Genomic DNA, 27672 nt, shown 5'->3' on the forward strand with positions numbered 1-27672 from the left:
TGGAGGAGAGCACCCATGAATGCAAGGACAAAATCTTAAACCACAGAAACATCTTTCAGCCTAACTGCAGCTAGATAGAAAGGTTATGTAGATCTGACTTTGTAGATCCAGTGTCTTTTTTTCTGGGTGCCCATGGTCCTTCTGGCTTTTTAACTGTGTCTCTTTTTAGATTAGGACACTCCTTATGAAAAGCGAAGAAAAGAAGTGTGAATGTATGTGAAAGTTATGTAATAACTTCATGCTACCTTTTCCATTTAGTTGATTTAGGTAGGTGAGAGGAGACTGGACACATCTAATGCTCAAGGCTATTTATTATGTTCTAATGGTATGTCGCAATGCTAATCATATCACTACATGTTCTAATGGACCTCTAGAGTTTCTCCAAATTCACATCTGTGTTAATAAATCAGATATGAATCCAGGCAGGGCCACACCAGAACTTTGCTGGGTAAACTAAAAAACAGCAGAACAGTGCTTCTAATCATTTTGCGTGAAATTCTTGCTTGTGGGCTTAAAATCAGGCTATTTGATCATGCCAAATCCCATTCTATCTTTTTTATTAGACTCTCCAGCAGAATTTTATACTATTTCAAAAGGGAAAATAGCAGCTATTTAAAAAGTAGTTCTTGTGAATTTAATTTTCATTTCATTTGTGGTACTCTCCTCCTCACAGGATGTTTCATGATGAAGAACTAGAGGAATCAGAGAAATTCTATGTTGGTCAGCCTCGAGTCTTGCTTCTTATTTATGCTCTGTACAATACCCTGGTGGCCCGGTCAGAAATGGTGTGCTATTTTGTGATCATCCTTAACCACATGATCTCCGCCTCCATGATAACCTTGGTGCTTCCCATCCTTATATTCCTTTGGGCCATGCTGTCTGTTCCTAGGCCAAGTAAACGTTTCTGGATGACGGCCATTGTCTATACTGAGGTATGCTGCTGTTTTTGCAACCCTGTTCATTAAACACAGAAAAGAAAAGTTAAATTGTAGGCTTTACATGGCAGTGTGGCCTATTTTCTGTATTTGAACTATAGGACTGATGCCTTTGGCATCATATTAATATAAATATTTGCTAAAATCCTCAGCCATTTCTACGGTATAGATGGGTCTTGTTTGTGTTTTTCTTCACTGCAATGAGCAACATTACTGAGGGAACACGAACTGTTGTTCCTCTGTAGCAATGAAGATGCTTGTTGATCTTGTTGTAAAACTGATAATGTAGACATATTTCTCCCTTCTTACTGTCATGAGGCTATGATATCTGCCATGCTTAGCAAATACCCCAAGTGTGTTGTATTTCTGGACAGGTTGCCATTGTTATCAAGTACTTCTTCCAGTTTGGCTTCTTTCCTTGGAATAAATATGTGGATTACACAAAAGATAAGCCTTACCATCCACCTAATATTATTGGCATTGAGAAGAAAGAGGGTTATGTGCACTATGATCTTGTTCAGCTCCTTGCTTTATTCTTCCACAGATCCATTTTAAAGGTAACCTGAGCTCATGTGACTTTTTTTATTTTATGTTTAATTTTTTATAGTCATTCATGTGATATCCCAACACAATGAATTTGTTTCCCCCCTCTAGAAATACAGCAATACAAAAATACAATGTTGATATGTTCTCCTCTTCTTTTTTCCACTAGTGCCATGGATTATGGGATGAAGATGAGAAAGGGGAGAACTCCAGTAGTAAAGAGGATACTGACGACGAGCTGTCTCTGAGAGGAGGCAGGAGAGACTCTTCTAGCTCTCTGAAATCTGTCAATCTCGCGGCATCGGTGGAGTCCATCCATGTCCACTTCCCTGAGCAGCAGACTGCTATCAGGAGGAAAAGCTCCAGCAGTGGATCACAGCTTTCACACAGGTCCAGCTTCTCTTCACACAGATCTAAAAGAGGTAAATGTTGTGGCACTGCTGGGATTTGAAGAACAAACACTTATTTTCCATAGGATCATCCTGCTGAGACCTTGTGCCTATGGCTATGGAGAACCCAGAGGCTACTGAATGCTGCTGCTCTTCAGTGAGGAAATAGGATATGAACCAAAACATCTTTGTGTTTGAACACACTCCTTTAAAGTTCAAATGCAGAGCCACATTTTGTGATTCACTATGTCTTTACAATGACATTATCCAAAATCTGGGAAAGGAACTTTCAGTGTGGCCCAGATCCAGAATTTCTGGTTCAGCATAATCTCCAGCTAGAAGGAATTCAATGAATATATATTTTTCATATGTACATTCAATGGTACTTGAAGTGAGAAGAAGTTTTGATTAGGAATGTTGGATACCTTCCTCACCTTTTAAAAAGGAAGGACTTGCCTGAATGTATATATTACCAATCCAGATGAGAGAGTCAGACCAATCAAATATTTGCCTTTATCATTAGTCTTCTCTTTTTATAGTTATTAATCAAGTTTTGATCTTTGAAACCTTTTTTGGATTCTCTCAAGATTTTATCATATCAGAAAAATGTGTAAGGATTCATTTCAAAGCTTCTTTCAAATGTGGGACTCATATATTGGGTGAAGTCTCCAGGTTGATTACATTCTAGTGTTTGTATCTAAACTTTGAGTTTGAATGAGCTTCTTTCTTTCTCTTTTCTTCTCTTTCCTTTACTTTCCTTTTTTTTTTTTTTTTTTCCCCAGGAAGCACCAGCACACGAAACAGCAGTCAGAAAGGAAGCAGTGTGTTAAGCATCAGGCAGAAATCTAGGAAAGAGCTTATTATGGAAAAGTTTCAAGAACAAATGATCAAAGCCAAGGCCTTTACAATTAAAAAGTGAGCAATGTGAGGAGTCGTGGGTTTGGGAGGAGGTTCCGAATAGCTGACTGAAACAGAAAAATAGCTTTTTAAAGACTATGATTTACTATTTCTGTGAGTTCAAGGGGATGAATGGATCTGTGTACTATGCACTAGATGGATATGCTTTCACTCTAACTCCCACCAGTGAACTTCAGACAAATCAGCAGGGGTTCAAATAGCACTGAAGGCTGTTCATCTGTCTGCTAAAAAGCTAAATATCCTGTGTGAACTGAGTTGGTTGACTATGTATATTTTGACTGAAAAAATGCTAACATAGTGCTAGAGAAGCAATCAGTACAAGGGACTGGTGTCTGTGAAGCCCTGTGGAGACTGTCAGAGAAGTGTATCTTTACATACATTAATGATATCATACTCAGCTATTCTTTTCTTTAGTGCAAGTTACAGTGTTCTTAAATGCATTGTGGTCTGTGTTGTTTTAGGGCTCTCCAAGTGTATGTGCCCATCAGACAGTTTTTCTACGATCTTATTCATCCAGACTACAGCGCGGTGACTGATGTGTATGTGCTGATGTTCCTCGCAGATACGGTGGACTTCATCATCATTGTGTTTGGATTTTGGGCTTTTGGGGTAGGTCATATAAAGCATCTCTCCATAAATCCTCGGTTGGGACCTTTGCTGTAGTTGCTAGGTACTGTGCGGAGTGCCCTCCTACCTCAGTCACTCTGTTGTATTTTCCTTTCCAGAAACACTCTGCAGCAGCAGATATCACCTCTTCATTATCAGAGGACCAGGTCCCAGAGGCATTTTTGGTGATGGTGCTCATTCAGTTTGGTACCATGGTGGTAGACCGAGCACTGTACCTCAAAAAGACTGTCATGGGAAAGGTCATCTTCCAGGTCATCCTTGTTTTTGGAATACATTTCTGGATGTTCTTTATCTTGCCTGGAGTGACAGAAAGGTATAAAACCTTACAATCAGACAGTACATGTTGAATAGTGATGCTCTACCAAGTTATTTGAACTTAAATATGAGATGGTTATAACTAAGCTTTGGAATCATAAATAGGTTTCCCCTTGGTCTCATTTCTGAACAGAATGTCAGAGTACCTTTCCATAAGAGTAATTGCGGCCAACGTAAAGGAGTTTGAGGAGGGAAGAACTAAATTATGTTAGCATGTACTGAAATATTCTCAACCTAAGCCAGAAAGAAAGTAGATGAGAGAGAAATTGCCTGTGATCAAGTGGTTAGAGCACTCAGCTGAGGCAAAGTTAGCTCGTGTTCAGTTCCCTACTCCCATGACTGCTTTGCATCTTTTAAGAGAGCATTTCTGGATACAAAGTGAAGTAACCAAGGAAACCCTGATCAGAATTTTGTTCCACTACCCTTCCAGCTGAATGTGTGCCTTCTTGCCTTTAAACCTTCCTTGCTCATCAGAAAACTTGCTCTTTTAGCTGCACACTGATTTAGAAGTGGCTGTAGAAAATGTCTCTCTCCAGAGTTAACTAACAACTTGGCACTCTCCTAGAATGTGTGAGCTATGGGGTTAAATCTCTTCAGACTGAGGAAGGTCTAAAACCCATGTCCTTTCTGAAAAGCAAAAGTTCTCTTCCCCTGCTATTGCCACACCGCTTTGGAGCTGGCATTGGTACAGTGACGTCCTCCATGAAATCCTGTATCACATGCCTCGTCAAATTCAACCCCCAAACTAATGTTTCTCATTGCATGGCTCAAGGCAGTGTTCACCTCAGTCTGTATTGCAGCAGTACTAATGTTCCCTCTCTAGCTATTGCTGACTCTCCTCTGACTTAGAACTTTAAATTGCCTAGAAGCATACCTTACTTATTGACCATACAGAGAATTTGGGTTGGTTAACTGAGCACATTACACTTCATAAACAAGATATTTTGCTGGAAAAATCATAATAGGTGCATAATGTAAATGAAGCCCAAAAGGTCTGATTTCCTCTTAAAAACAGCATTTATATTTTTCCTCAGTGCAGCAGTAATTGCACCCTTTTTTAAAAAATGCATTTTTTAAGTGCATCTCCTATCTGCTGAGCCTTGAGAATTGCAATTAAACTTTTGGCTTGATTTGGCCACTTAGAAAAAAAGACAATAAAATTCTTTCAACTTTTCTGTGCCTTTATGAAATGTTTATCTCACATTGCTGATCTCAAAACTGCATTTGAGACCTCCTGTATTCATTTTAAGTCGGATTGATTCTTAGAAGTGCATGCAAGTTTCATAACAAGAATAGTTTTCCAGGTTATAACTGGAAATGTTGGATCATCTCAGACTAACAAGCTGTGTTTGTCAAGAGGCATTTCGTGTAGTTCCAGCACGCTATCACACTGCAGTCAAACTTAGAAATGGCAAATATTCACCAAGATGGTAGAAGGCTGGAGTACATGACATGTGAGGAGAGGTTGAGGGAACAGGGTTTATTCAGCCCGGAGAAGGGAAGGTGAAGAGGGGAGCTTATTGCTGTCTTCAGCTACCTAATAAGAGGACATTGCGAAGGAGCTGAGCTCTTTTCAGAGGTGCACATCCACAAGTCAAGAGGCCACAAGTTAGAACAAGGGAAATTCCAGTTGGATATGATGAGCAGTTTTTGCCATGATGTTAGTCAAATACTGGAGCAGGTTGCCCAGAGAGGTTGTAGGAAATCTTTAGAGATATCTTTAGAGATATTCAAAACTCAACTGGATAAGTCCATGAACAAATTGGTCTAATTAGACCTAATTCAAGTGAGTGGGGGTTGGAAAAGATGATCTTCAGAGGTCACTCCAACTTAAATTCTTGTATGAGTCTATGACCTTGGAGGTGTCTAACTGAACACTGATAGCCACTGATAGCTGATTAGAGTCAGTCCAGCGGTCAGCCCTCTGAGAAGTGAAGAGGAGCAATGTCTGCCCAGGACTCCCAGGAGGTGCGCCATCGCAGGGGCTGAGGGCAGTGGCCTGTGTGGTCTAGCAAAGTGCCTCTAGCACCCGGAGGGACAGAGCACTGCCCCAGAGCCCTCACGCTCTTTGGGGAGCCTATTCCCAGTCTCCCCTATGACCCTGAGCTTACAACAGGCACTGTTTATGTACTTCCTTATCGAGCTTCTTGCAAATTATTGTATTACCACTGCCGTGGGGTTGGAAACCAAAGACTTTTCACAGGTTCTTAGGAAAAGGAAGCACAAAACATCTCTAATTCAGGCAYAGATACAAAGCTCATCATTTTCCTTTATCTGTCTTTTCCATTACAGGAAATTTAGCCAGAACACAGTTGCCCAGCTCTGGTATTTTGTGAAATGTGTTTATTTTGGCTTATCAGCATATCAGATACGCTGTGGATATCCGACACGTGTTCTTGGCAACTTCCTCACAAAAAGCTATAACTATGTGAACCTTTTCTTATTTCAAGGGTAAGTCTAGACCTACTGTCCCCTTCCATTCTTTTCTGAAATACAGATCTGTTATCACTGAGATGCGTGGGTTATTCAAGACCTCTCTTCACAGGCCGCTGGAAGTGAGTCAGTAAGACTGCACAGTGCACTCCTCTGTATATGCCACATGTGCCCAGTAGTCCATAAAAAATTAATTTCAGGAATACAAATTTTAGAAAAATCAACTTCACACCCTGAATCCAGAAGCCTGACTTACCAATCTGTCATTCAGGCACCAATGGAAGAGACATTTTTAACACTTCTAACAAATCACCTCTGTGACCATCCTTAGGGGCTGTGTTGTGCTAGAAAACAGGAAATGTTATTCCCTCTGCAGTCCTAAAAAGTAGTAAGGCATCAAATCCCCAAAAGGTCAGTGGAGCAATTCTGAATGCGCTGCCTCAGTGGGTGGGAAGGAAAATAAAGTGAAAGACAATACACATGAGAATTAAAAACTATACATCAAACAGTGTTTCCTCTGTGTATCTTTTTAAAAGTGCTGCATGTCTGAAGCTCTGCAGAAGTCAGGAATTTTAGTGCAAGCTTCACCTCAGAGTGAAAGATAGTGTTAGGAAGGCATAACCACCCACCATTTATGCTGTTACCATGATGTTTAATTTGAGCCAGTTAAAAGTATAAACTTATTTCACAGAATAAGTGGAATATATTTTGTTCTAATAATGTCAGGCTTTTCCCAATATTGCATTCCAGGAAGAAAAGTTATAGAAGAAAGCTTTCTTTTCACATGAAATAGTCTTTGTGGCCTGGCCAAGCAGAAAGCTGTGGGAATAGTAAAGGGAATGATGCACTTTGGAAAGCTGCTATATGCATATTGGCTTCCTCCTAGCCCACCTTCTCCTTCTGTTTAATCCAGAGTCATAAAGCCCAATTCCCTATGCAGTTGAGGACTGTCCACCTACTGTAAAGAGGGAATGCATAACATGGTGTAAAGAGGTATAAAATAAATTCCCACCATCCTGCAAAAAAGCCCTGCTCCTCTACTCCCCTCCCAGATTGAAGGGGTTTGGGTACGCAAGGAAATCTATCCTGCACTGTTCCATCAGTGGTTCATGCATAATTACAGGACATAATAATACAAAAGCATGTTTTTGGCTTCACAAGGGGCTCTAGAAGAATGTGAGCTGTGGCAAAAGCTACCACGTTTACAACATCAGTACTAGCGAAGCCATCTCAGGAGATGATTGCATTCAAGTTTGAAGTATTTCCCATTTAAATGTCTTTTCACATTGGTTTAATTCTCCCCCTTGTGGCATGCTTACTGTGCTCATTTAATGTGATCCTTCTATTTCTGATGAATTTTCTCCTGTGGTCTCCCTTCAGATTCCGCCTGGTTCCATTTTTGACTGAGCTGAGAGCAGTAATGGACTGGGTTTGGACTGATACCACTCTGAGTCTTTCCAGCTGGATCTGTGTTGAAGATATCTATGCTCACATTTTCATCCTGAAATGTTGGCGAGAGTCAGAAAAAGTAAGGAAGCCCTATCCAGGCCTCCTGTCTCTTGTGCAAAAATGAAGAAAAATAATCAAGAGTCCCTAGATAACTGGGAAATCCACCATAAAGACAGTTTTCTAGAAGATACACCTGGTGTTCATGTTCAGAAATATTCAGACTATTGGGTACTTTATGTTAGTTGGCAGTCACCGCAAGTGAAATTTCAAATGGCTTCTCCTTTATGCCTAACTGATTTTTCCACCATCAACATGAATTCCACAAACACAAGCATGCTAGTTTAATTGCATAGCTGAATTTCAAGGATGGGATTGAAAAGCCTGATAATCACCCAGACTTAGTTCATACATAACAACTAAATGAGTAACCTGCAGTAGGGTGAAACTGTAGCTCAAGAGAAAGGTCAAGACAGGAAAGAGCTTGTGCCTCCATGCTGTAGGTCTTGAGGATTCCTCTCTAATGTGACTATAGAGGGAGCTCAGCTGGTTTCTGTAGTTAGGGAGAGTCCCCACACATCTAAATGTGAACTGCAGACCAGATAAATCCACCATTAGTTTGACTGAAATTTCAGTCTCTTTAAATCATTTGAGCTTCGTTTCAAATTAAACTTGCAAATTCTGGATTCCTTATAACCTCTATAAAGATTGCAACCATATGCTTCCTTATTTTGCCAATTTGAAAAAGAAATTAAGCATTCTTTTAAGAGTGACCCAGCCAGTCAGAAATTGTACATCTGCAATGAAATGGCTGCATTTTTAAGTGTTACTGACGTATTTCTACTTTTACTATAATCCTGTCTGTTAATGGCACTTACTTTCCAAGTATGTCAGTTAGATTAACTGAGAGCTGAAATGCACACAAATCTTGTATATGGGCTTTTTTTTTGTATGACTTACATTTCTGCCATAAATGGAGTGTCATCAGAGGCTTCAGGAATCAGAGAGAATAATCCAGTTCTACTTTGACTCTCCATGTTACTGCATTTTCTTTAACCTAAAACAGGATCACCCTGCATTACATGATCTTAAGTGGGAAAATTTCCAAGTGTAAGCTTGCATATGTGTGTTAATGCCATGTAGCAAAATAACTACCAATAATTTTATGAGTGTTGTTCAAGGTACTTTTAGTTCTCTCTGTCTTTGTCTCACATTGAGTGGTATGCCTAAGTATTTGGCTGTTAGTCTCTCTGAGCAGCATTAAAGGTGCCTGAACTATTCTCTAACAGATAAATAATGTGCCCCCAGTGATCTTGATACGAGATTTTAATGAAAACAGTATTCTGTAGTGCAAGACAAATTATTTGATACAATGCTTTTGAAAAGTAACTAATTTGTTTTAAATATAGCATTGTATTACAAATTTAATATTCTCCTAGGGCTTTATGGATTCAAGCTGTAAAGCAAGAACAATTTCCTGAAAGCCAGATTCCTGGCATGTGCATGAGGTGCAATGCAATACAATGCATCTTTATTTTGCAACTGCAGTGTGTGAAAGACAGGATCCTGAAACACTGTGCAGAGTAAAATCCTGTATGAGAATATACCAAAATCAATTACAGTAATGGAAAGACATTATACAGGATGGTGAAWCTATTAAAGTATTCAGTCATGGCCATTAACAGAGGGAGAGAATTATGGGCAAGGGAGAACAGATGTGCTGTCTGATCTACTTTGAAAAGGAAAGGATAAAAGCAAGATCATTCTTGGTGTCAGAAGCTAAGCAAGGGAAGGATGTCAAATCAACAATGTACAGACTTTAGAAACAACAACAAAGATTGAAGCATTATTTAAATTCAATTGGTGTAGGATTCACTAAGAAACAGACTGGATCAAGCATGTGAACAACTCTTAGGAATAATGTATGTGAGGCGTGAAATGAATGTGGAGCTAGTGCAATATCATACAATCCTATTGCATCGTGCATATCAGTTGCTGGCAAATAAATACTATTTTTCCTGAAATACAATTTGCAGAATTTCAGGCTCTATGGGAGGAATTCTGCCTTAAGGAGGTTTGAGATGATACAATTTTTCTGGAAGAACAAATACAGGAAAGCTGGCCTCTCCCAATATCAGGGTTTTGAGCATATTGTTGTATTATTGTTGCTATTATTATTTTACTTTTCATTCCTGTAGTTTCATGTTTGCACTGGTTCAGACAAAAACTTAAATTATCAGACCTGATTTTTCCTTTCTTTATGGTTGTGAGCAATCAAAACCGTGAAGGTTTACAAAGTTTTTCACATCAGACACACACTTAGCATGGATTTATTTGGTCCTTCTCTCTGCAGTTGCCAGTAGTTAAGTGTCTGTGCAGGTTTGGCTAAAAATCTCAATACAAATTACTCCAGAACATTAGAATCTTTAAGATCATTATTCTTACATCGATCAGAGCATACCACTGATAGAAGAGATATTACCATGTTGCTGTTTGCTTTTGCAGAGATATCCCCAGCCAAGAGGCCAGAAGAAAAAGAAAGTTGTGAAGTATGGAATGGGTGGCATGATTATCGTCTTGCTGATTTGTATTGTCTGGTTCCCACTGCTCTTCATGTCTTTAATCAAATCTGTTGCAGGCGTCACCAACAAGCCTCTAGATGTATCAATCACAATAACTCTAGGAGGTTATCAGGTAAAAAAGAAAAAAAGACTAAAAGAAATCATTGGTTTTGCACTGTGTTTCCTTGCGCTATTCCTTATTCCTTACATTGAGTTTTCTGAGTGAAAGTCTCCTGGTGTATACAGGAGATCAGACTAGCTCACACAAATAATCCCTTGTGGGTTTAAAAACATGTTAGTTTATCACTGATGTAAAATATTACCTTCACTTGCAAGTTAAAAATAGGACCTACTGCTGCATAAATTAACCCACATCTGGCACACTGAGGTAACTGCCCACAGGTCCACGTGACAAATGGAGGTAGCTTGCTTCATTGTGAAATAAGATCATAACCTTCTCCTGTCAAACTGAGTACTGTAATTGTCTTAGACTGCGATACACAGAATGCTGTATTGTGTTTGTAGCAGCTGATAGGAATTAAATGTGACATGTGTGTGTTCGTTTCCCAGCCTATTTTTACAATGAGTGCTCAACAGAGCCAGCTCAAGGATTTGAATCAGACTGGTTTCAATGCATTTCTGCGAAGCTATAGGGATAACACTGTAAGTAAAATGTGGAATATCTCATTACTTAAAAATGTGTGGGTTTTCATGGAGGCTTTTTGTGAGTTTTGTTTGCGTAGTTATAAGTGGTCAGCCGTACTGCTGCCATTGGGAAGATGTGTCCATAAAGACAGTTTGCAAGAGTAACGGTTTACACAGATCGTGTTTGTCAGGCCAGGACTGGGTTATAAAGAATGAAGTTGCCCTTAATCATGACATCATTGCGCAAACTCATGGAAGATAAAACCCCCAGTTGTCCAGTTGCCTGAATAAAAACTTCCCCTCTAAAAAACACAAAACTTCGGTAGACATGTGGCTCTTGAGTTAGTGCCAAAACAAACATGCTTTGGGGACCCAACAGTCTTGGCACTTTTAAGCAAGAAGCTCCTTCCAGAAGCTAACCTCCCAGAGAGGAGACACGATGCTGACAAAAGCAAGTATGTATGGCTTTGACAGGAAAATGCCTTGGTTTCGGCATAGTCTCACCATTTCATGGTGCAACATGCACGAAGTTATCAAATGTTTCTGTAGCAAAAAGGATAGTATTTAGCAGAAACTGTTGCATGAATTTAGGAGCCAGGTTTTGATCAAATGCCTCTTTCAAAGAAGTGCAATTTAACTTGCTTCTAGCCCATTCAGGAATTAACATTTTTTATCATGAGATGCTACTAAATAGCCCTTGTCTTAGAGCAGTAATATTGCAACCTTGTTCCATTTTGAAAGTTATTAATTTTGAGTTGACTTATCCCTTGTACGCAGACATCTTTCTGTGCAGAATGACATGTTTTTCTTTAACAAAACAAAGAGTAAAATTTTAATAGATATGTGAAAACTAAAGAGAGGTGCCAGGTGTCTTGTGGCTCCCGAGTATTACCAGACATTGCTGAAAGTGTGAGCCATCCCACAGTGGCCAGGCTTGGTACATAGTTTGTACAATGACTTACATTTTATGCTCACCACTGTTAGTATTTGGAGTTTCAGGGAAGCTGTGTGAAGTGTCAGAAGTACCAGTCAAAATCGGCGGGTTCTGAAAGTTGCATAGCCCACTGAGTCCACAAATAAAGTCAGGGTTGTTAGAAACTAAAGGAACTAAGATTAAATAGACTCTACAGAGTTTACTTGATTAATTTTCAAATTCATTTTGGTCTACTTGGCCATCATACTTATTCTTTAAATGAGAGTGCAATTTTCGTTTTGCCTTCTAGGCTTGATTATACTTTATTTATGCCCTTCCACATGTAAAGCCCCCTTGGTACCTGAGGAAAACCATCAGTGCAAACCAATGCACTTATAATTAACTGAGCATTTATAATTCTGCCAGATCAGGAAATGTGGCTGTGTGTCTTGTGAATATCACCACAGTGAAATTTCCTTTCCCTCTTCTGCACCTACAGGCTGCTTTGCAGTTTCTAGAGGGCTATGGAAAAGAAGATATAACTCTAGCAGATCTAGAAGGGAATTCAAACTCTTTGTGGACCATCAGCCCTCCCAGTAGAGAGAAAATGATACAGGGACTGCTGGATTTTTCAGCTGAGTTCACTGTAGTTCTTTCATGGAGCATTCAAAGGTAATTAATAAGACTGCTATGAGGCTGCTGGATCATTTGCCAAGCATTCACTGAGCAGAACAGTTCCACACTGCGTTTTTTGGTGTAATTTTCCAGCAAATTCTCTTGCACTGCAGACCAAGAAAACTGAAAGTGGGAAGGAGAGAGGCAGAGAGAAGTGACCTTTGTTACACAACAATAATAATTTGTTGCCTGCAGTTCCCAAGAAATAGAAAGACAAATGGAGTCGCTTCCAAGTATATGGTTTAAAAATGCAGGGTGGAGTTTTCAATGGGATGTGAGTGGGAAGAGAGAAAAGTAAGAAAGTTTCAGTCACTTTTGCAAGTAGATTTTCAAATAAACTCTGCTTCAAAGAACATTTTGTTAACATTGATGGGAATTGAATACCTAGGCCGAGTTAGGGCAAAAAAACAATGAGGAAATAGAAGGAGAAGTGGCTGGTCTTATTAAGGGAGTCTCAAGATGACATGAAGCTATTTGTTAAATACACATATATTTGGAGCCATTGTTATGCAAGGAGGCACAGATCCACCTTGTTGAGACCTCTGGCCATTTACTGTGTGGTTCTTTTGGCCTCAGTGTAGAAATATTGCTTTACATTGAAGTTCTTGCAAGAGCCAGCCTAGAATATGTGCTTGCTGCATTCAGGCTGGAGCACACCCAGTCACCAGGGTGTCCTGTTGGCTTCTGAATGCCACCTGAGATCCCTATAGACTGCTGGGTTAAACTGGAATTAATCCATCACTTCACTGAGATTAACTAGTGCTGCAGCTGCAACATCTACCTGTTTCTTCAGAAGTAGACCCTGGGTTGTTCTAACAATCCCCACAAAAGGACCATGCACAAGAAGCAGGTCAGCTGAATCACTGTTTGAGCTCTGATCATGCTGTCAGTCCTTTCACAGTAAAAAATAGGCTTGTAATGAATCTGTACCCTTAATTCAACTTTCTTTGACCCTCCTTATTTTCCTGGAAGCATCAAGTATTGCCCAGTGAATTATATCCCTCCATCATTTCTGAACCTTCTATTAATTTTTAATACCTCTTCTCAGTTTTCCAGTATGCTCACATAACTACAAACATTAATACACTAGATTTGAAAGAGACCTTTTTCACCCTCAAATTCTCTCCTGTGGATTATTTTGTAACCGTGAATGACTGAAAGTGGTAAAAGCTTACCACTGTGGCCTTCCACTTTTTCTCTGTAAGGGGAAACTGCTGTCTTTTATCTAGGCCAGGAGACCACAAGCAGCTTTAAGATGAGTCTCTTCTGTCACTCCAGCAGTTTACACACTTTTGGCTCTTGCAGGTCATCTGCTTGGGGGATTTCTCTGCAGCCCCCAGCAGCCCAAGAGCTATCTCATCCCACCACTGCATCCTGATGGCAGTGCAGGGCACAAGAGGTGTGCGAAAGCTGATCCTGTTCCATCTGTGTCCCAGCCTGCCAAGAGACCTGGGTGGGCACGGTGGTCCTGTTAGGTTAGACTGTTGGACACACATCGCCGGCGGGTCTGAGGAAGGGTTTCAGGAGCTGTAGCTGACAGCTGAATCCTTACCTCTCCTGACACTGAGTGTGAGGTAACTGAGATAGTCCCGTAGCCTAAAGGGATACCAGTCATACTCCCTTTCTCAGTCTGTTTTCAGTCTGACATATGAGCAAAATTAGGTTCATATGAATCTGTCAGCATTTTCCTGTAATGCATGCAAAGGCATTATCAGTTAGAACAAAGCATCTTTAAGACTGGTACATATCCTCTGTGGACAAACACACTGTCTCAGGTAGCAGTAGCGTGATGCTTGCTATTTGGCAAGATTTTGAGGGGCAGTCAATGCAGTTAGACTAGTTAGACAACCAGCCTTTGTGTTCAGCAAACAAGTGTTTAGGTTCTGCTGTTAAAACTCATTGTAGGTTGACTAAGTGCCTTCTCTTTTACTTATAACAGGAATCTTACTCTTGGTGCCAGAGCAGAAATAGCATCAGATAAACTTACCTTTATCCTACCAGAGAACACCAGAAGAGATATTGCTACAATGATGTCTGGACAGCAATTGGAAAAGGTGTAAGTTATTTTCTTTGCTTATTTATATGCAAACCACTTTTTTAAATCCTGATTTCCTAAGGCAAAGAGGCCTGTGCAACTGTGTCCTTTCTCTGCCCATCCATCCCCCTCTAATAACTTTGGACACCTCTTTACAAAGGCCAACAGCATTGAAGCCACACAATAGTAATGTTACTTTGAAGTTAAAAACCTATTATCTATTGTAGACATAGAGTGAGGATACAATGAATAGTGGAACGCCACCAACGAGCATGTTGAAGCTATTAGTTACTTTCCTCTGATTTATTGGATGAGCACAAGTTCATTAGAGTGCAGTCATAGTTAAAGTCTCTTCTGAGTTACTTGAGTTCAGCCTTATGATTTGAGGGAGCTGTACTGATGAAATTTTTGTTCTAAATAACTATCCAGACTGTATTTTTCATTATTATTCTTGAAAGGGATTAGATTGGCAAGGAAGTGTTAAATCATTGTGGTCAAAGGGTAACATCTGCAGTAGTTTCTGACATCAGATCTTTTCCTCTAATGGAAATTTGCAAGGCAGACGGAGTGTTCTCTTCATCTGAATGTCAAACATTATTGTATGGACATAGCCTTATAGCATTAACAGCAGCGGTGCCTCCTTTCAGATTTGAAAGGAATCTGGCTCTTCCTCTTCTTTCTGCTCACTGGGGATTGTTTTACAGCAGTAGTCACTAAATACTGCTAAGCCAACATGTCATCCCTGAAGGCCACCTGATCTGATCTGTGCCACAAAAGTTTAAAAGTTAAAGCTGAGACCAACTGGGATAGTGAAAACTCTGAGAGGTCCATATCTGTTAGAAGGTGGAAATGAGATTTATCTTCTCTGTGCACTGCTRTTCTCCTGCACCCACACACATGTATATCCTCTTGCACACCTGGTCATTGCATTTAAAAAATACTGCATGCCTCCTTTACTTCTCTGCCCTGTGAGGATACAGAAGTATTTCCTAAGGTGATGTAGTGCCAAGGAGAGTAGATTTTTCTCTTTTGTGGGAAGAAGTGATACATTCATATTTCTGTCTTCTCATGAAGCGAGCAGTAACATAGAAGATACACCTGCATTTGCATGTGTTGCAATAATATTGCTGATTTAAGCTTTTTTAACTTTGCCATAAAGGAAAAATGGTTGAGACAGCTAGTAGCCATTTGACTACTTCAGCAGGACTTCTCTGCCACCACTTCTGGTGGGACAACTCAGCTGCTGAGCGCTTACCTACTTTTTGGGTCTGCCTGAGCAATAAGAGAGATTTTAATTTGGCCACTTCTGTTCTACTGCACCCTGGTGTATGTAATGTAGTGTTGAAGGATATCCTTTCCTAGAATTTTTCACTCACTTGAGGAAGAAGTTAGAACAGCATCTGAGTGTTTTAATGAAATGCCTCTCTCTCTGGATGTTGGCAATTTATTCACACTCGCAGTGATTTGATTTTGAGTCTAATGAAAAAATCTTTTTTTTTTTAAAGTTTGAATCCTCTGGATAATACAATCTGTGAAAATATTTCCCAATAAAAGATCCTGGGAAAAACTCTCTCTTCATATAGTGTTATCTAAACATCTTGAAATCCTGAAGTAATAAATGCTCTCGCTACATTTTTACCTTGTTTACCACTGGGGATATGTTGCCTTTCTTTGTGCTGCTTGTATAGATGACTATAAAAGCAGCTTTGTTAAAAAGGGGAAGAAAATATAAATTCTATATTCCTTGCAAACGCACATGCCCCAGGTGTGTGGGATTCATGGCACATGAATGGGAACATTGTGGATGGAGCTCCCTGCTGAAGTACTCACAGAATGTAGTTAATCCAGCTAACTTTCAGATGTAACATCTGAACAGTGTAAGGTAATAGCTTACACCAAAGTTACTGGGAATTATGCATAGCCCCATTAGGTATTTCTAGATTATTTTAGAGGTATAAAAATATGAAATATTTGCTTTCTCTTTTTTTTCCAGAACATTAGAGACAGTGTACCCATACTACATCAAGGCTCCTAGTGATTCTCTGGCAAAGCCCATAAAGCAGCTATTGACAGGTATGTATCCAGCCCATGGAAACAGAGTGTGGTTGAAGGAAGTGCAGCACAACACTCAAAATTGCACATTCCCAGAGTCCTTATAGGGCTTCTCTGGCTGAAATACACTTGCACTTGCTTCTACCTGGTGCCTGCAAGCTTGGGGAGAGAAGAGGTGGTAGAGTACAAGGCAGAAAATGCATCTGAGTGAATTCTAACTTTTTATTTAACAGTAAGGACACTCAAGATGAAACCCTGCTGTTCACCTTCAAGTCTCTTTTCAGGAACTGCTTTTCCATGTCTTCTTAGGAAGTGATGACAAGTTTCTTCTGTATGCATCTCCTTACTGCTTTACCACAAATACTCAGTAGTGCTGCATTTCTGTAAATTACTTTCCCTAACTCACCAACTAGAAAAATGACACTGAATGACTTTTTTTAGCTATTCCTTATTGGCTACAAAGAATCCAATTTAAATAAATCCTTGGATTTCAAAGTGCTATCATGCATCCAGAATGCATACAGAAACTCATATACATACAAAATACATGCACATGTATATACATATACATATATGAAAAACCTACTGGGTTAGAAGAGAGTGTAGGAACAAATCCTCACCTGAGAACACTTAGCTCAACAGAGGTTAAAGTTGGCTTTGGGGCCTTTTCTTGAGCACTGTGTAGTGCAGTAATGTTCAACATTGAGTAAGCATGATTAGATTAATTGGGAGAAGTAATTCTTGAGGCTGATTCTGACTTTCCATGTGGCAAGAAGTTTCTGTTGCCTCCCTGTCTTTAGTCAGGTTCTGTCCTAGAGAACTCTTAATTTGGTATTCTTTAAAAGGACTTCAGTGTATACACTGCTAATGTATGGTCCCCAGAAATCACCAGAGTTCACCTCCTGTATATGTGGTCAAGTATGCATAATAGTATAGTATACTTTGCATGATATAAAAGAATAACATCTTTTATGCCAAGAAATAAATGATTTTCAGGGGCAGTTTCACTTAGGCACATGGAAGCTGACCACTATCTCTCCAAATTAAATGATGTGTTTCTTTAGGCCTGAAATGCAGATATGGTGCCTGACATTGATACTTTGGCCTGAAAATAGTGAAATCATTTGACAGTTATACAGAAGAAAATATAGATGATATGAAATATTTTCTTTACTTTTTAAATGCATATTCAGATGAGATTTGGGAAGGAAAACTGTAGGAATCAAGATACTGTATTTTTCTATAGAACTATTGTAAACTGTGTTTTAAGAGAGTTATAACAAACTCCCATTCCTACATTTCTCCATCTCTTTGTCATGCAAATGATCCAAGTATCTGATTCAAGTTTGACTTTCAATTCTTGGTACATGTGTTAATGTTTTCTTTTTCCAATAGACTGCAGATGGGAAAACATTACTGTTTCCCTGGTCAAAAATGTGTCTGATGAGGGAGTKCGTGAGTGGTGGGTTTTGAATCAGCTTGGGAAAAGATATAAAACGTCTGAAGAGAGTCTTGAACTCTTTGTATTCAGTGATAAAGTCAGTCCTCCAAGCCTTGGATTCTTGGCCGGTTATGGGTAAGAAGGAATCTTTACATAACATTAAAATAATGTAGATAAGATAAAACTATAGAACTAGAGGTGACTTTTTTTGCTGTGTTTGGGGGGGGAGGGTATTTCTTTGTTGTTGTTGTAATGCTTGAGAAGACCTCCAGAAAGTAGTTTTGTGATGGTTTCAAATTCATGTCTATTTCAAATATCTATAGAAGACTTCATCTTTATAAGACTTCATCTCCTTACCTGCTCTTCATTGGAAAAAGGCAGTAGCATGGAAGATACACCTGCAAAGTGCTCTTCACACTTTTAGTTTATAAAACCAATTTTCCTATTAGAGTAACATCAATCAAAGGATTTTGGTTTAGTTGCAGGTCAAATTCTGCCCAGTTTTTGCCCCCTTCTTCATTGCGTGCATGTAGCCAGCACTCTGGGTATGATGCAGTTATGAAATACAGCTCCACAGATAGAGGAAGGCAGGAGATCTTTCCTCCTCGAGGCATGTGCCCTCCTGGAATGATTTTGGAGAACTCCCCGTGGGAGAATGCTCATGGGAGGTCAGGTAAGGGTTAGTCTATCACCAGCTGCACATACTTTAATAAAAAACATTAGATATGAAATCTGACAAACCACTTGCCTTTAGTAGCAAACAGTTGGGAGATTTCCCATTGTGATTTCCAAGCTGTAGCAGGCAGGATGTAAGACCCTCATCAGTGACTGGTGTTAAATCATTTAGGCCAGTGGCCTCAGCTGTTCATGTTCCCAGTTTTCTGTGGCGTTTTAAGAGACCTTATTTCCCCCTGTCCCATAGCAAAGCAGAAACAGGATCCTAATTAGAAATTAATGTCCACTCAGCTGAAAGACTAAAACTAATTATATGGATGAGCTCCCCTGCACTTGTCTGACCCTTTGTCAAGGCATGGTTTGAACTCTTTCCTTTCTTACTTTTCAGCATCATGGGACTTTATGCCTCGGTTGTCCTGGTGATAGGGAAGTTTGTCCGTGAATTTTTCAGTGGGATCTCTCACTCCATCATGTTTGAGGAGCTGCCAAATGTAGACCGAATCTTGAAGTTGTGTACTGACATTTTCTTAGTGCGAGAGACTGGAGAACTGGAACTGGAAGAAGACCTGTATGCCAAACTAATATTCCTGTATCGCTCACCAGAGACTATGATCAAGTGGACTAGGGAGAAAACTAATTGAACTTTTTGGTGTCACACTGCGAATCAAGTTGATTTCATCTGAATTTTAAAGAAGAAAAGCACAATATTCTCTTAAGAGCTAAGCCTTTTATAGTTAGGTAGCAATGGTTTTTCACTGATGGAGTCCTGGAAGCTATGGCCTTAGGAATCCATGCTGCCTTTCAAATTAAGGATCAACAGTGAAGAAGGTTGGATGATTTGCTGTTTTTAAAGTGCCACTCCTGTAAAACCTGGGGATGGCTTTGTAATTTAATCCACAAAAGGTTTGCATCCTTGTCTGGATAATTTGATTTTCCAGACGATAATTACCCTTAAAGAGAAAAGAAAGAAAGGAGTGAACCCACAGATGACTCCAGTGTACCTTCTTCACCTTTTCTGGAGCCACATAGTTTGGATTGTGCAATATGCTGTTGTACATCACTGACTTTCAAGCTACAGTAATGGGACGCTGACTAGCCTTCAGGACACCCAAGACACAAGGCCACAGTGGGAACTGAAGATGTTCTAGCCATTCCCATTTGCAGAAAAGCAGAGGTTTTGATGTACAAAGGACACTGTGGACAAGCCTCTGTTAGCAAAAAGAAATCAAGTAACAATCTCTTTAAATGCCTTATTTTATTTGTATAGTCACAGAAGACATTTCCACCAAACATCAATGACTTTTCTCAGGAAAAAAAAAAACGACTGAAACTTGACATTCCGTCAAGGTTAACTAATGGCTAGAATAAATATGGTGAAATATTGGGATGTTCTGCTGGGCCATTTTCTCCAAAGTTACTGCTTTCCATTAGATGAGAAAAGAAGGTCAATTCAATGACGTAAGGAGCTACTTCATTTCTTATAACCCTTTAAAGACTGAATAGTGTGTGCTTCTCTCTGCTCCCCGTGACATGCTTTTTCCCATTTCGATGATTTAAGGCAACTTTGTTTTGCTATTAGCTGATATTCTTCTTCCAATGTTTCAGGTATACAAAAATGTTTACATATTCCAAGTCACATTTTTACATCTGAGACGGGTGGGGTTTTTTTAAGTTCCCAAATATAGATATACATACAAGCTTGAAAAATGGCCTTTTTCTTAAATTACTATTATTAGTGACACAAATGGCTCATTAGAGAACGTTGTAGCATGAAAATTTACAATTGCATTGTAGGTTTCATTCCATGTTAAAAAAATTATTGAGAAAAAAATCATTGAGTGGATAGGGTATGTTAAAAGGGTATACTGTGTAGTTTTGATTCATAATGACTTAAAATAAAGCACATGTTGCAAAGTCATTTTAGAAGTATTTTTTCCTCTGTCTTTTACATGAAATGGGAAAAGTTTGACATTGTTCTAACACTGTGACAAATAAATCACTTTCTTGTGGTTAGCTGCTATTTATTATATGAATGATTAGCTAGTCACCAGAAGGAAAGTAATGCAACATAATTTGCCAGAACATTTTACTGCAGAACTTCATAAAACAGCACAATTGAATGAAGTTATGACATACTCTACTCAGAGCTTCCATTACAAGTGCTGTCACATTCTATACTGTGAGAACTAACATTTTGAGCACCATAAAGTGCACAAAATAAAAATCACTTCATCATATTGTAATAATAAAATCAGTTGGTGACTGGAGCTCATTGGAAGATAACCTGATTTCCTCCAAAGTGTAAAGGAAAGGTGAGTGTTCGTACAGCCTGGCAACACTCCCCGGTGGAGATATCTGCTCCATTTCTTTCACAGGARCAGTGAATGAGACTTTTTTGGAAATGAAATATACAGGGCAGCCCTGACACAGGATCCAACAGGGATGCTAGAATGACCTTTGTGTTTAGATCGATCCTTACTTGGGTGTTCATTGACTTTAAGGAGAGCAATGCTGGAAGGAGGAGTATTAAGGGTATAATGTGTTTCTAAAGGTACCAGCCAGCAGAACCATTCTGGCCCCACTTGGTCACAGCTCCCCGTCTTTAATAGGCACTTACTTTCTGCTGAAAAAAAAACCTATCTGCAGAATGAGCTATACAGTTCTTTGACCTTTGCAGAGATGTGCTTCTTTTCCTTTCATGGATCAATCAAGCTTTGAAAATAAAAGCTTTTTTTCCGTGCTGTTTTTTTTTTTTAAGAACAACCTATAGCCAAATTGGTGACATATGGACTGGATAAGTGACTATGATAGGTGGAAAATTGGCTGGACTGTTGGGCTCAAAGGATGATCAGCAGGATGAAGTCCAATTGGCAGCCAGTTACTAGTGGCATCCCTTAGGGAATCAATATTGGGGCCAATGCTGTTTAATGTCTTTATTAATGACCTGAAGGACAGGACAGAGAACACTCTCAGCAAGTTTGTGGACAACACCAAATCCAGGGGAGTGGAGGAGGGAGGAGAGGAGGGTTGATACACTGGAGGGCAGGACTGCCTTTCAAAGGCACCTCAAGATGTTGCAGAAAAGAGCTGACAGGAGCTTCATGACATTTGATAAGGCAAATGCAGGCTCCTGCATCTGAGGCAGACTAACCCCCACACAGCAATTCAAGCTGGGCACTAACTGGGTAGGGAGCAGCTCTGCAAAAAAAAGACATGGCAGGGAGGCTTTGCACATAAGTCTGTAGTATGCCCCTGCAGCATACCAGGCTGCATTTACAAGACTACAGCCACAGGTCAAGGGAACTGATTAACCCCTCTATTCAGCACTTGTGAGACCACACCTTGACAACAGTGTCCAGGTTTGGGCTCCTCAGTGCAAGAAAGACACTGACATACTGGAGTGAGTTCAGTGGAGGGCTGGAACACACAACCTGCAGAGGCTGACGGAGCTGGGGTTGTTCAGTATTAAAAAGGGAAGTCTAAGCAGAGAGCTTATTGGTGTCTTCAGATGCCTAATGGGAAAGTATAGAGAAGATGGAGCCAGATTGCAGAGCTGCACAATGATACACAGGTCAAGAGACAGCAGACACAAGTTGCAACAACGAAGAGTCTCATTAGATATATCGAAAATTGTTTTCAGCATGAGGGTAATCCAACACTGGAGCATGTGCCTAGAGAAGTTGTGGGATCTTCATCCTTGGAGGTATTCAAAACTGGACAGGCCCTGAGCAACGTGCTGTAAGCAGCTCCACTTTGCTGGGGAGTTTGGAGCTGAAGCCTCTAGAGGACCCTCCCACCCTGAATTACTCCATGATTTTAGTACTCTATCAGGAACACTGTGGCTTACCAAGGAGAGTGTATTTGCTGCTGTGAGAACAACCTCCAAAACTGCAGAACAAAGCCATCACTGAAGTCTGAAGCAACACTATAGTTATACAGAAATACTTGTACCTGCTGACATACCTTTGTAAGTCTCTCTGTCCAATTTTGAAGGGCTGAGCACTTCCAGCGAAAGGTTCTGTTTTCCCTCTTCCACTCCTGTTACCAAGAAATAATGGCTCACAAGATGCTAACATAAGCCTTTACCTGTGCAAATGGGCTGAACTGAATTGATGGGATTGAATGACCTGTTAGAATATTGATAGATCAGGCTTGAAAAGAAACCATTCCTTGTAGTTATTTTGCCATGCTTCAGGACTCCTTCCTGTTTTGTTCAACACATGAGCAGATCTTCAGTGGAATAAGCTTAGGTAAGAACAGAGGAAACAACCTTAAAATAAAAGAAATTTTGTTTCATAAGCATCAGTGTATGCACTTTCATTGCAGGACTTGATATTTTAATACTTCCAAAGAACCCACATCCAATACTCGGTGTCATCAATAACAATTTCATATACATGGGTTTGTCACAAAAGGCATTTTCCAACTTATCCCACAGCTTTTGTGAAAAGAAATTGCAAAATTGTTTCTTAACTGAATTATAGTAGTAGTCCATAAAACCCCCCCTTATGCCACAGAGAATAGATTACTGAATCTATGCTGTTTTGATCATTCACAAAGTTAAAGGAGGTCAAGCCAACATAAGATCCTGTTGCTCAGAGACTTGTCCAGTTGTGGCCTGGCACAGTCTCTAAGGTTGACCATGCCATAACCTCTCTGATCTGTTCCTGTGCTTAACCGCCTTCAAGGAGAACATTTTCTCTTTCATATCTAATTGAATTTCTTTTGTTGTAGCTTTGCAACTTGGCAACTTGTCCTTTCAGTGTGCACTCCTGAAAAAAAGGAACCCTGTTTTAGATAGTGAAAGACCTTAGCCTCCTCTTAGCCTTAGCCTTGGCCTTCTCCAGGCTAAACAAACCTTAACCAAAATCTCACGCTTTTGTGCTCCAACTTCCTCATCCATCTACAGATTGAACTGACAGCTTTCTCGAGGGTCTCCATCCAGGCAAAGCTCACCTATTGCTGCCTGTGTTACACTTTGCATGGTTGAACAGGGGACCTAAGAGTAAAATGTTATGTCTTCAGCATGATTATATTCACTTAGAGCAAAGTGCATAAGGCAGAGTAATGACAAACAGCCCTTTCTCAAAGTTGCCATTTTCGCTGCATGCACATGGCACTGAAGGCTCTGGAGACTTTCTCCCACCTACAGTACTAATCTTAAGGCCTTATCCTTTCTACTTGGGAAGTCACACTGTGTAAAAATGTGGCCATCAAGCAGGTTCCCCAACCATTATGCTCTGCTGCGCTCATCAGCTGGCCCCAAACAGCAAGTTAGCTAGCAGGTAACAATTGCTGGGAGGACAAACTGAAGGAGAAATTTTCCCAGTGCAAATCACATTATGGTTACCTAATAGAACCAGCTTGATGCTCACATTCTCCAGAGAGCACAACTCCACTATTTACTTGGCATGAAGATTGTTTTCCAGGTGCTTCCACAAGACACTGTAATGCTCCTGTGATTATTCAGGAAGTGATGGCATAGCCTATTTCAAGGCCCAAGCCCTGAAGGTGCAGAACCAGGCATGGAGGAAGACGAACAACCCTGGAGAGATCTAACATTGGTGTTCTCACTTTGCATTCTTCACAAATTCGGTGAATACTCTTTCCAATCATATTTGGAGCATTTTCTGAGTGCTTGCACAACTCCTTTATTTAGAAACTTCACTTTACATGAATGCCATGAGGTTGTGAAAGGGTTTGTGATTGTGAAAAAGAAAGACTGTGAAAGCAGCTCTGCAGAGAAGAACCTGGAGATCGTGGTGGACACCAAGTTGACCATGAGGCAGCAATGTGCCTTTGGGACAAAGAAGGCCAACAGCATTGTGAGCTGCCTTAGGAAGAGTGTAGCCAGCAGGTCAAGGGAGATGATCTTTCTCCTCTCTTCAGCACTGATGAGACACACCTGGAGTGCCATGCCCAGTGCTGGGCTCCCCAGGACAAAAGAGACATGGACCTACTGGAGCAAGTCCAGTGAAGGGTCACAAAGACAATTAAGGGACTGGAGCATCTCTCATATCAGGATAGAGCTGGGACTGTTCAGGTTGGAGAAGAGAAGGCTGAGGGGGATCTTATCTATGTGTATAAATATGGGGGGAGGGGGAGGCTAGGGGGAGGGGAGGGTGGAAAGAGGATGGAGCCAGACTCTTCTCAGTAGTGCCCAGTGACAGGATGAGAGGCAATGGGCACAGACTGAAACGCGTGAAATTCTATCTGAGCATAAGAAAACACTTCTTCACTGTGAGTGTGGTTGAACCCTGGAACAGGTTGCCCAGAATAGTTGTGGGGTCTCCATCCTTGGAGCTATTCAAAACCCAACTGGACATGGTACTGGGCAACCTGCTACAGCTGACCATGCTTGAGCAGAGGGGTTGGACTAGTCAATTGCCAGAAGTGCCTTCCAACCCTAACTGTTCTGTGATTTTTACCTGATTCACACAGTGCTGTCTGCAAAATGCTTGAGTGCCCATGGGAACTGCTGCCTGGAAAGTGCTCAATGGCTCATTTCAGTAAATGTCACTGAGGTGCTGCATCAGTTCAATTGCAACAACCCACCTGTGCTGCTCCCGAGCAAATCAGCCTGCTCTCTTAGGCAAAATCAGATGCCAGAGAGTGGGTTTGTCTCTTAGGGCTGCTCCTTGTAAATGACTGCATCTTCCCCATGTCTTTGCCATACATTGTGGGCTTTAGAGTGCTCTCTTTATGCCACATTTTTGATTGTCCTGTACAGCAGCCAGCATCGGAAGAGAAGAAAGCCAGCATTACTCATAAGCTGTTGCCACACCAAGGTGCCTGAAATTACCATTCTCTCTTACAGTTAAATAAAGCAAAGCTAACTACACTGTCTGAAAAATGGACCATTCTGCAGTTCTTGCTTTAGCTTCATTCCCACAGAGAGAAAGGGCACACAGCTGAGTGGCCAGGAAAAAAGCCTGGGCTCTGGAGTTGAATATACAGAATTTTATGTTTCCTCATGTTCTCACAATTCACCTTTTAAATGGAAGCAACTGTTTAATTTTTTTTAACACAGTTTTCAGGTGAGGTAAAAGGTCAGGTAATATCTTTCATTTAGCTGAAAGAAATGAGACCAGCACTCAGTAGCTAGAGGGATAAAAGGACATCACAGTTGTCAGCACAAAGATGGTGGAGAACACATCTTTGTCCTGTTCCCCTTCCTAACAAACACAGGTGGTTCTTGTAGCATCAAGCCCTAAACTGAAGCCCATCCATTTTTCAGTAGCTACAGGTTTGGCAGCCCTGACTCGCTGAAGAGTTCTGGGCTTTTATTTTCCGCTACAGTCACAGTTCGTTTCTGTGACAACAGCTCTTGCAGCAGTCATGTGATAGTGGCAAGCATCACCCCTCACTGCCTTTGCTGAGCCCCTGCTATTGAAAACAGGTGCCAAGGCATTTATTCCCATCCAGGCACCCACAGCCAACCYGTGCCATGCTCTGCACTGTTAAGGGAAGGTGTCACAGCCCTGTTCAGCAGGAATGGCACAGGATGCATGCGAGATTTTAAAATGTGCCCTATGTGCTTCAGGCATTATTTTTAAAAAGCCATCGAGAAGACCTATCAATAATTCAGAGTGAAGCTAGGCTAAACGGGTTGTTAACCCTAGCTCATCCTTGAAGGCCAGGATGGCCTTGGTGCAGGAGAAGATGCTGCTTTGGGTTGAAGTTGCGTGGTGCTTGCTGCCACACTAGCACGAGCTCAAACCCAGCAACCGCAGAGCCTGCTCATGTCAGGCACAGCCAGAGCACAAACTGTAATGCTGGCAGCAGTGCTCATGTGTTACAGTGCCAAGCAAAAGGAGGAAATGCCGTGGGTCCCATCAGGCTCACTTTTCCCAGTGTCTTTAAAGAGAGACAAGAGCTTAAATTAATCCTCTCACCTTTCCCTGATTTCCACTGAAGAAAAAGAAAAATCTTCACTTATCAAAAAGCTTTTCTTAAAGAATTAAATTTCTTGGTAGGATCGGCCACCAGACAGATTTCCTCAAGCAAAAGCTAAGTCTGTGCACCCAAGACACAGTTTAGGTTGATGTGTACCTAAAATTTAGCATTACATTGGCCACTCCTTTAACTTTAGGCATTTCAAGAGAAAAATAAAATAAAATAAAAACTCCTTCATCTCTTTGCTCATTTCCTTTACTACCAAATACAATGTTTGTTCTTCTGAAGAACTTGTCTGTTGGTTTTCTTTGTCCCAGCCTGCAAATGCAGTTACTCCTCTATCACCGTCAACAGCCCTRACATAACTTTTCAGAGAAGAGGAGGAGATGCAGACTCCAGCTGCAGTATGTTCTTCTCAGCCCTATTTAGAAACATGTATTTATGGGGTTTGTTTGTTTGCTTTTTAAGTTCACATGAGCACAGCTGCCTGACAGCAGGACAACTAGTGCAACAACGCCAGGTGTCCTAGAAATCCCACTTGCCCTAGTGACAAGGCATATAATTCAGCTGACAGTGTCTGCAACTGGAGAGGTCACATTTTCCACCAGTTTGCTAAATTGGTTAACCCCTGGGCAATACTGTGAGAGTAAAACTGCTGCTGCTCTGCATGGGATCATGCAGTATTTAAATAGAGCGTTTCCATCCTGGGTGCACCTTGGGGATTTTTGTTCTTTTATTATTGCCTCTTCTTTAAGAGGGAGCAAAATGGAGGAAATCTCTGATGTTTTATTGAGAGGTGAGGGAAAGCGCAGGCAAAGCAACCTGTGAGGTTTCAGCAGGAAAGGCAGTTTCACAGTTTATTGGCCACGGGAGTAGAAGTTACGAGTACAGTGCAGCCCTTCCCCATTGTGGGGAAAGGTTTCTCCTGTAGGTTTTTTCTATGGCAGATTAAGAGTTAAGGAGGACACTTAGGACAGAAGAAAATGAGCTGGAGGAGAAATAATATTCAGACTCATTCGGCGAGGCTACTGTGGTGTTTGAAGCTGATAATGTTCATGGTATGAAAAATTGTTCGAAACACCTATCTTGGAGATTTGCCTGAGGGATGTGCTACCCAAGTGCAAAGCCACACAAGCAGTTGTCAAACTCCTCTCCTCACCTGGCTTGACTGGC

The 27672-nt window shown here is 40.7% G+C and overlaps 1 protein-coding gene across 1 annotated transcript in view; it reads left to right on the forward strand.

The window, feature by feature from the left end:
* The window catches only part of PIEZO2 (piezo type mechanosensitive ion channel component 2), a 145477-nt gene extending 125751 nt beyond the window's left edge, over positions 1-19726 (forward strand). Inside the window, exons 34-48 of the mRNA XM_026063058.1 lie at positions 674-932; positions 1310-1492; positions 1648-1900; positions 2650-2782; positions 3247-3394; positions 3511-3725; positions 6020-6178; positions 7541-7688; positions 10112-10300; positions 10738-10830; positions 12225-12397; positions 14340-14456; positions 16429-16508; positions 17883-18063; positions 18992-19726. Coding sequence (XP_025918843.1) covers positions 674-932; positions 1310-1492; positions 1648-1900; positions 2650-2782; positions 3247-3394; positions 3511-3725; positions 6020-6178; positions 7541-7688; positions 10112-10300; positions 10738-10830; positions 12225-12397; positions 14340-14456; positions 16429-16508; positions 17883-18063; positions 18992-19244 — 2584 coding nt within the window. The 3' untranslated portion in view covers positions 19245-19726. The remainder of the gene's footprint in view (positions 1-673; positions 933-1309; positions 1493-1647; positions 1901-2649; positions 2783-3246; positions 3395-3510; positions 3726-6019; positions 6179-7540; positions 7689-10111; positions 10301-10737; positions 10831-12224; positions 12398-14339; positions 14457-16428; positions 16509-17882; positions 18064-18991) is intronic.
* Positions 19727-27672: the final 7946 nt, after the last annotated feature.

This window comes from Apteryx rowi, unplaced genomic scaffold (assembly GCF_003343035.1).
Source record: "Apteryx rowi isolate R43461 unplaced genomic scaffold, aptRow1 scaffold_199, whole genome shotgun sequence".
NCBI classification, from domain to species: Eukaryota; Metazoa; Chordata; class Aves; order Apterygiformes; family Apterygidae; genus Apteryx; species Apteryx rowi.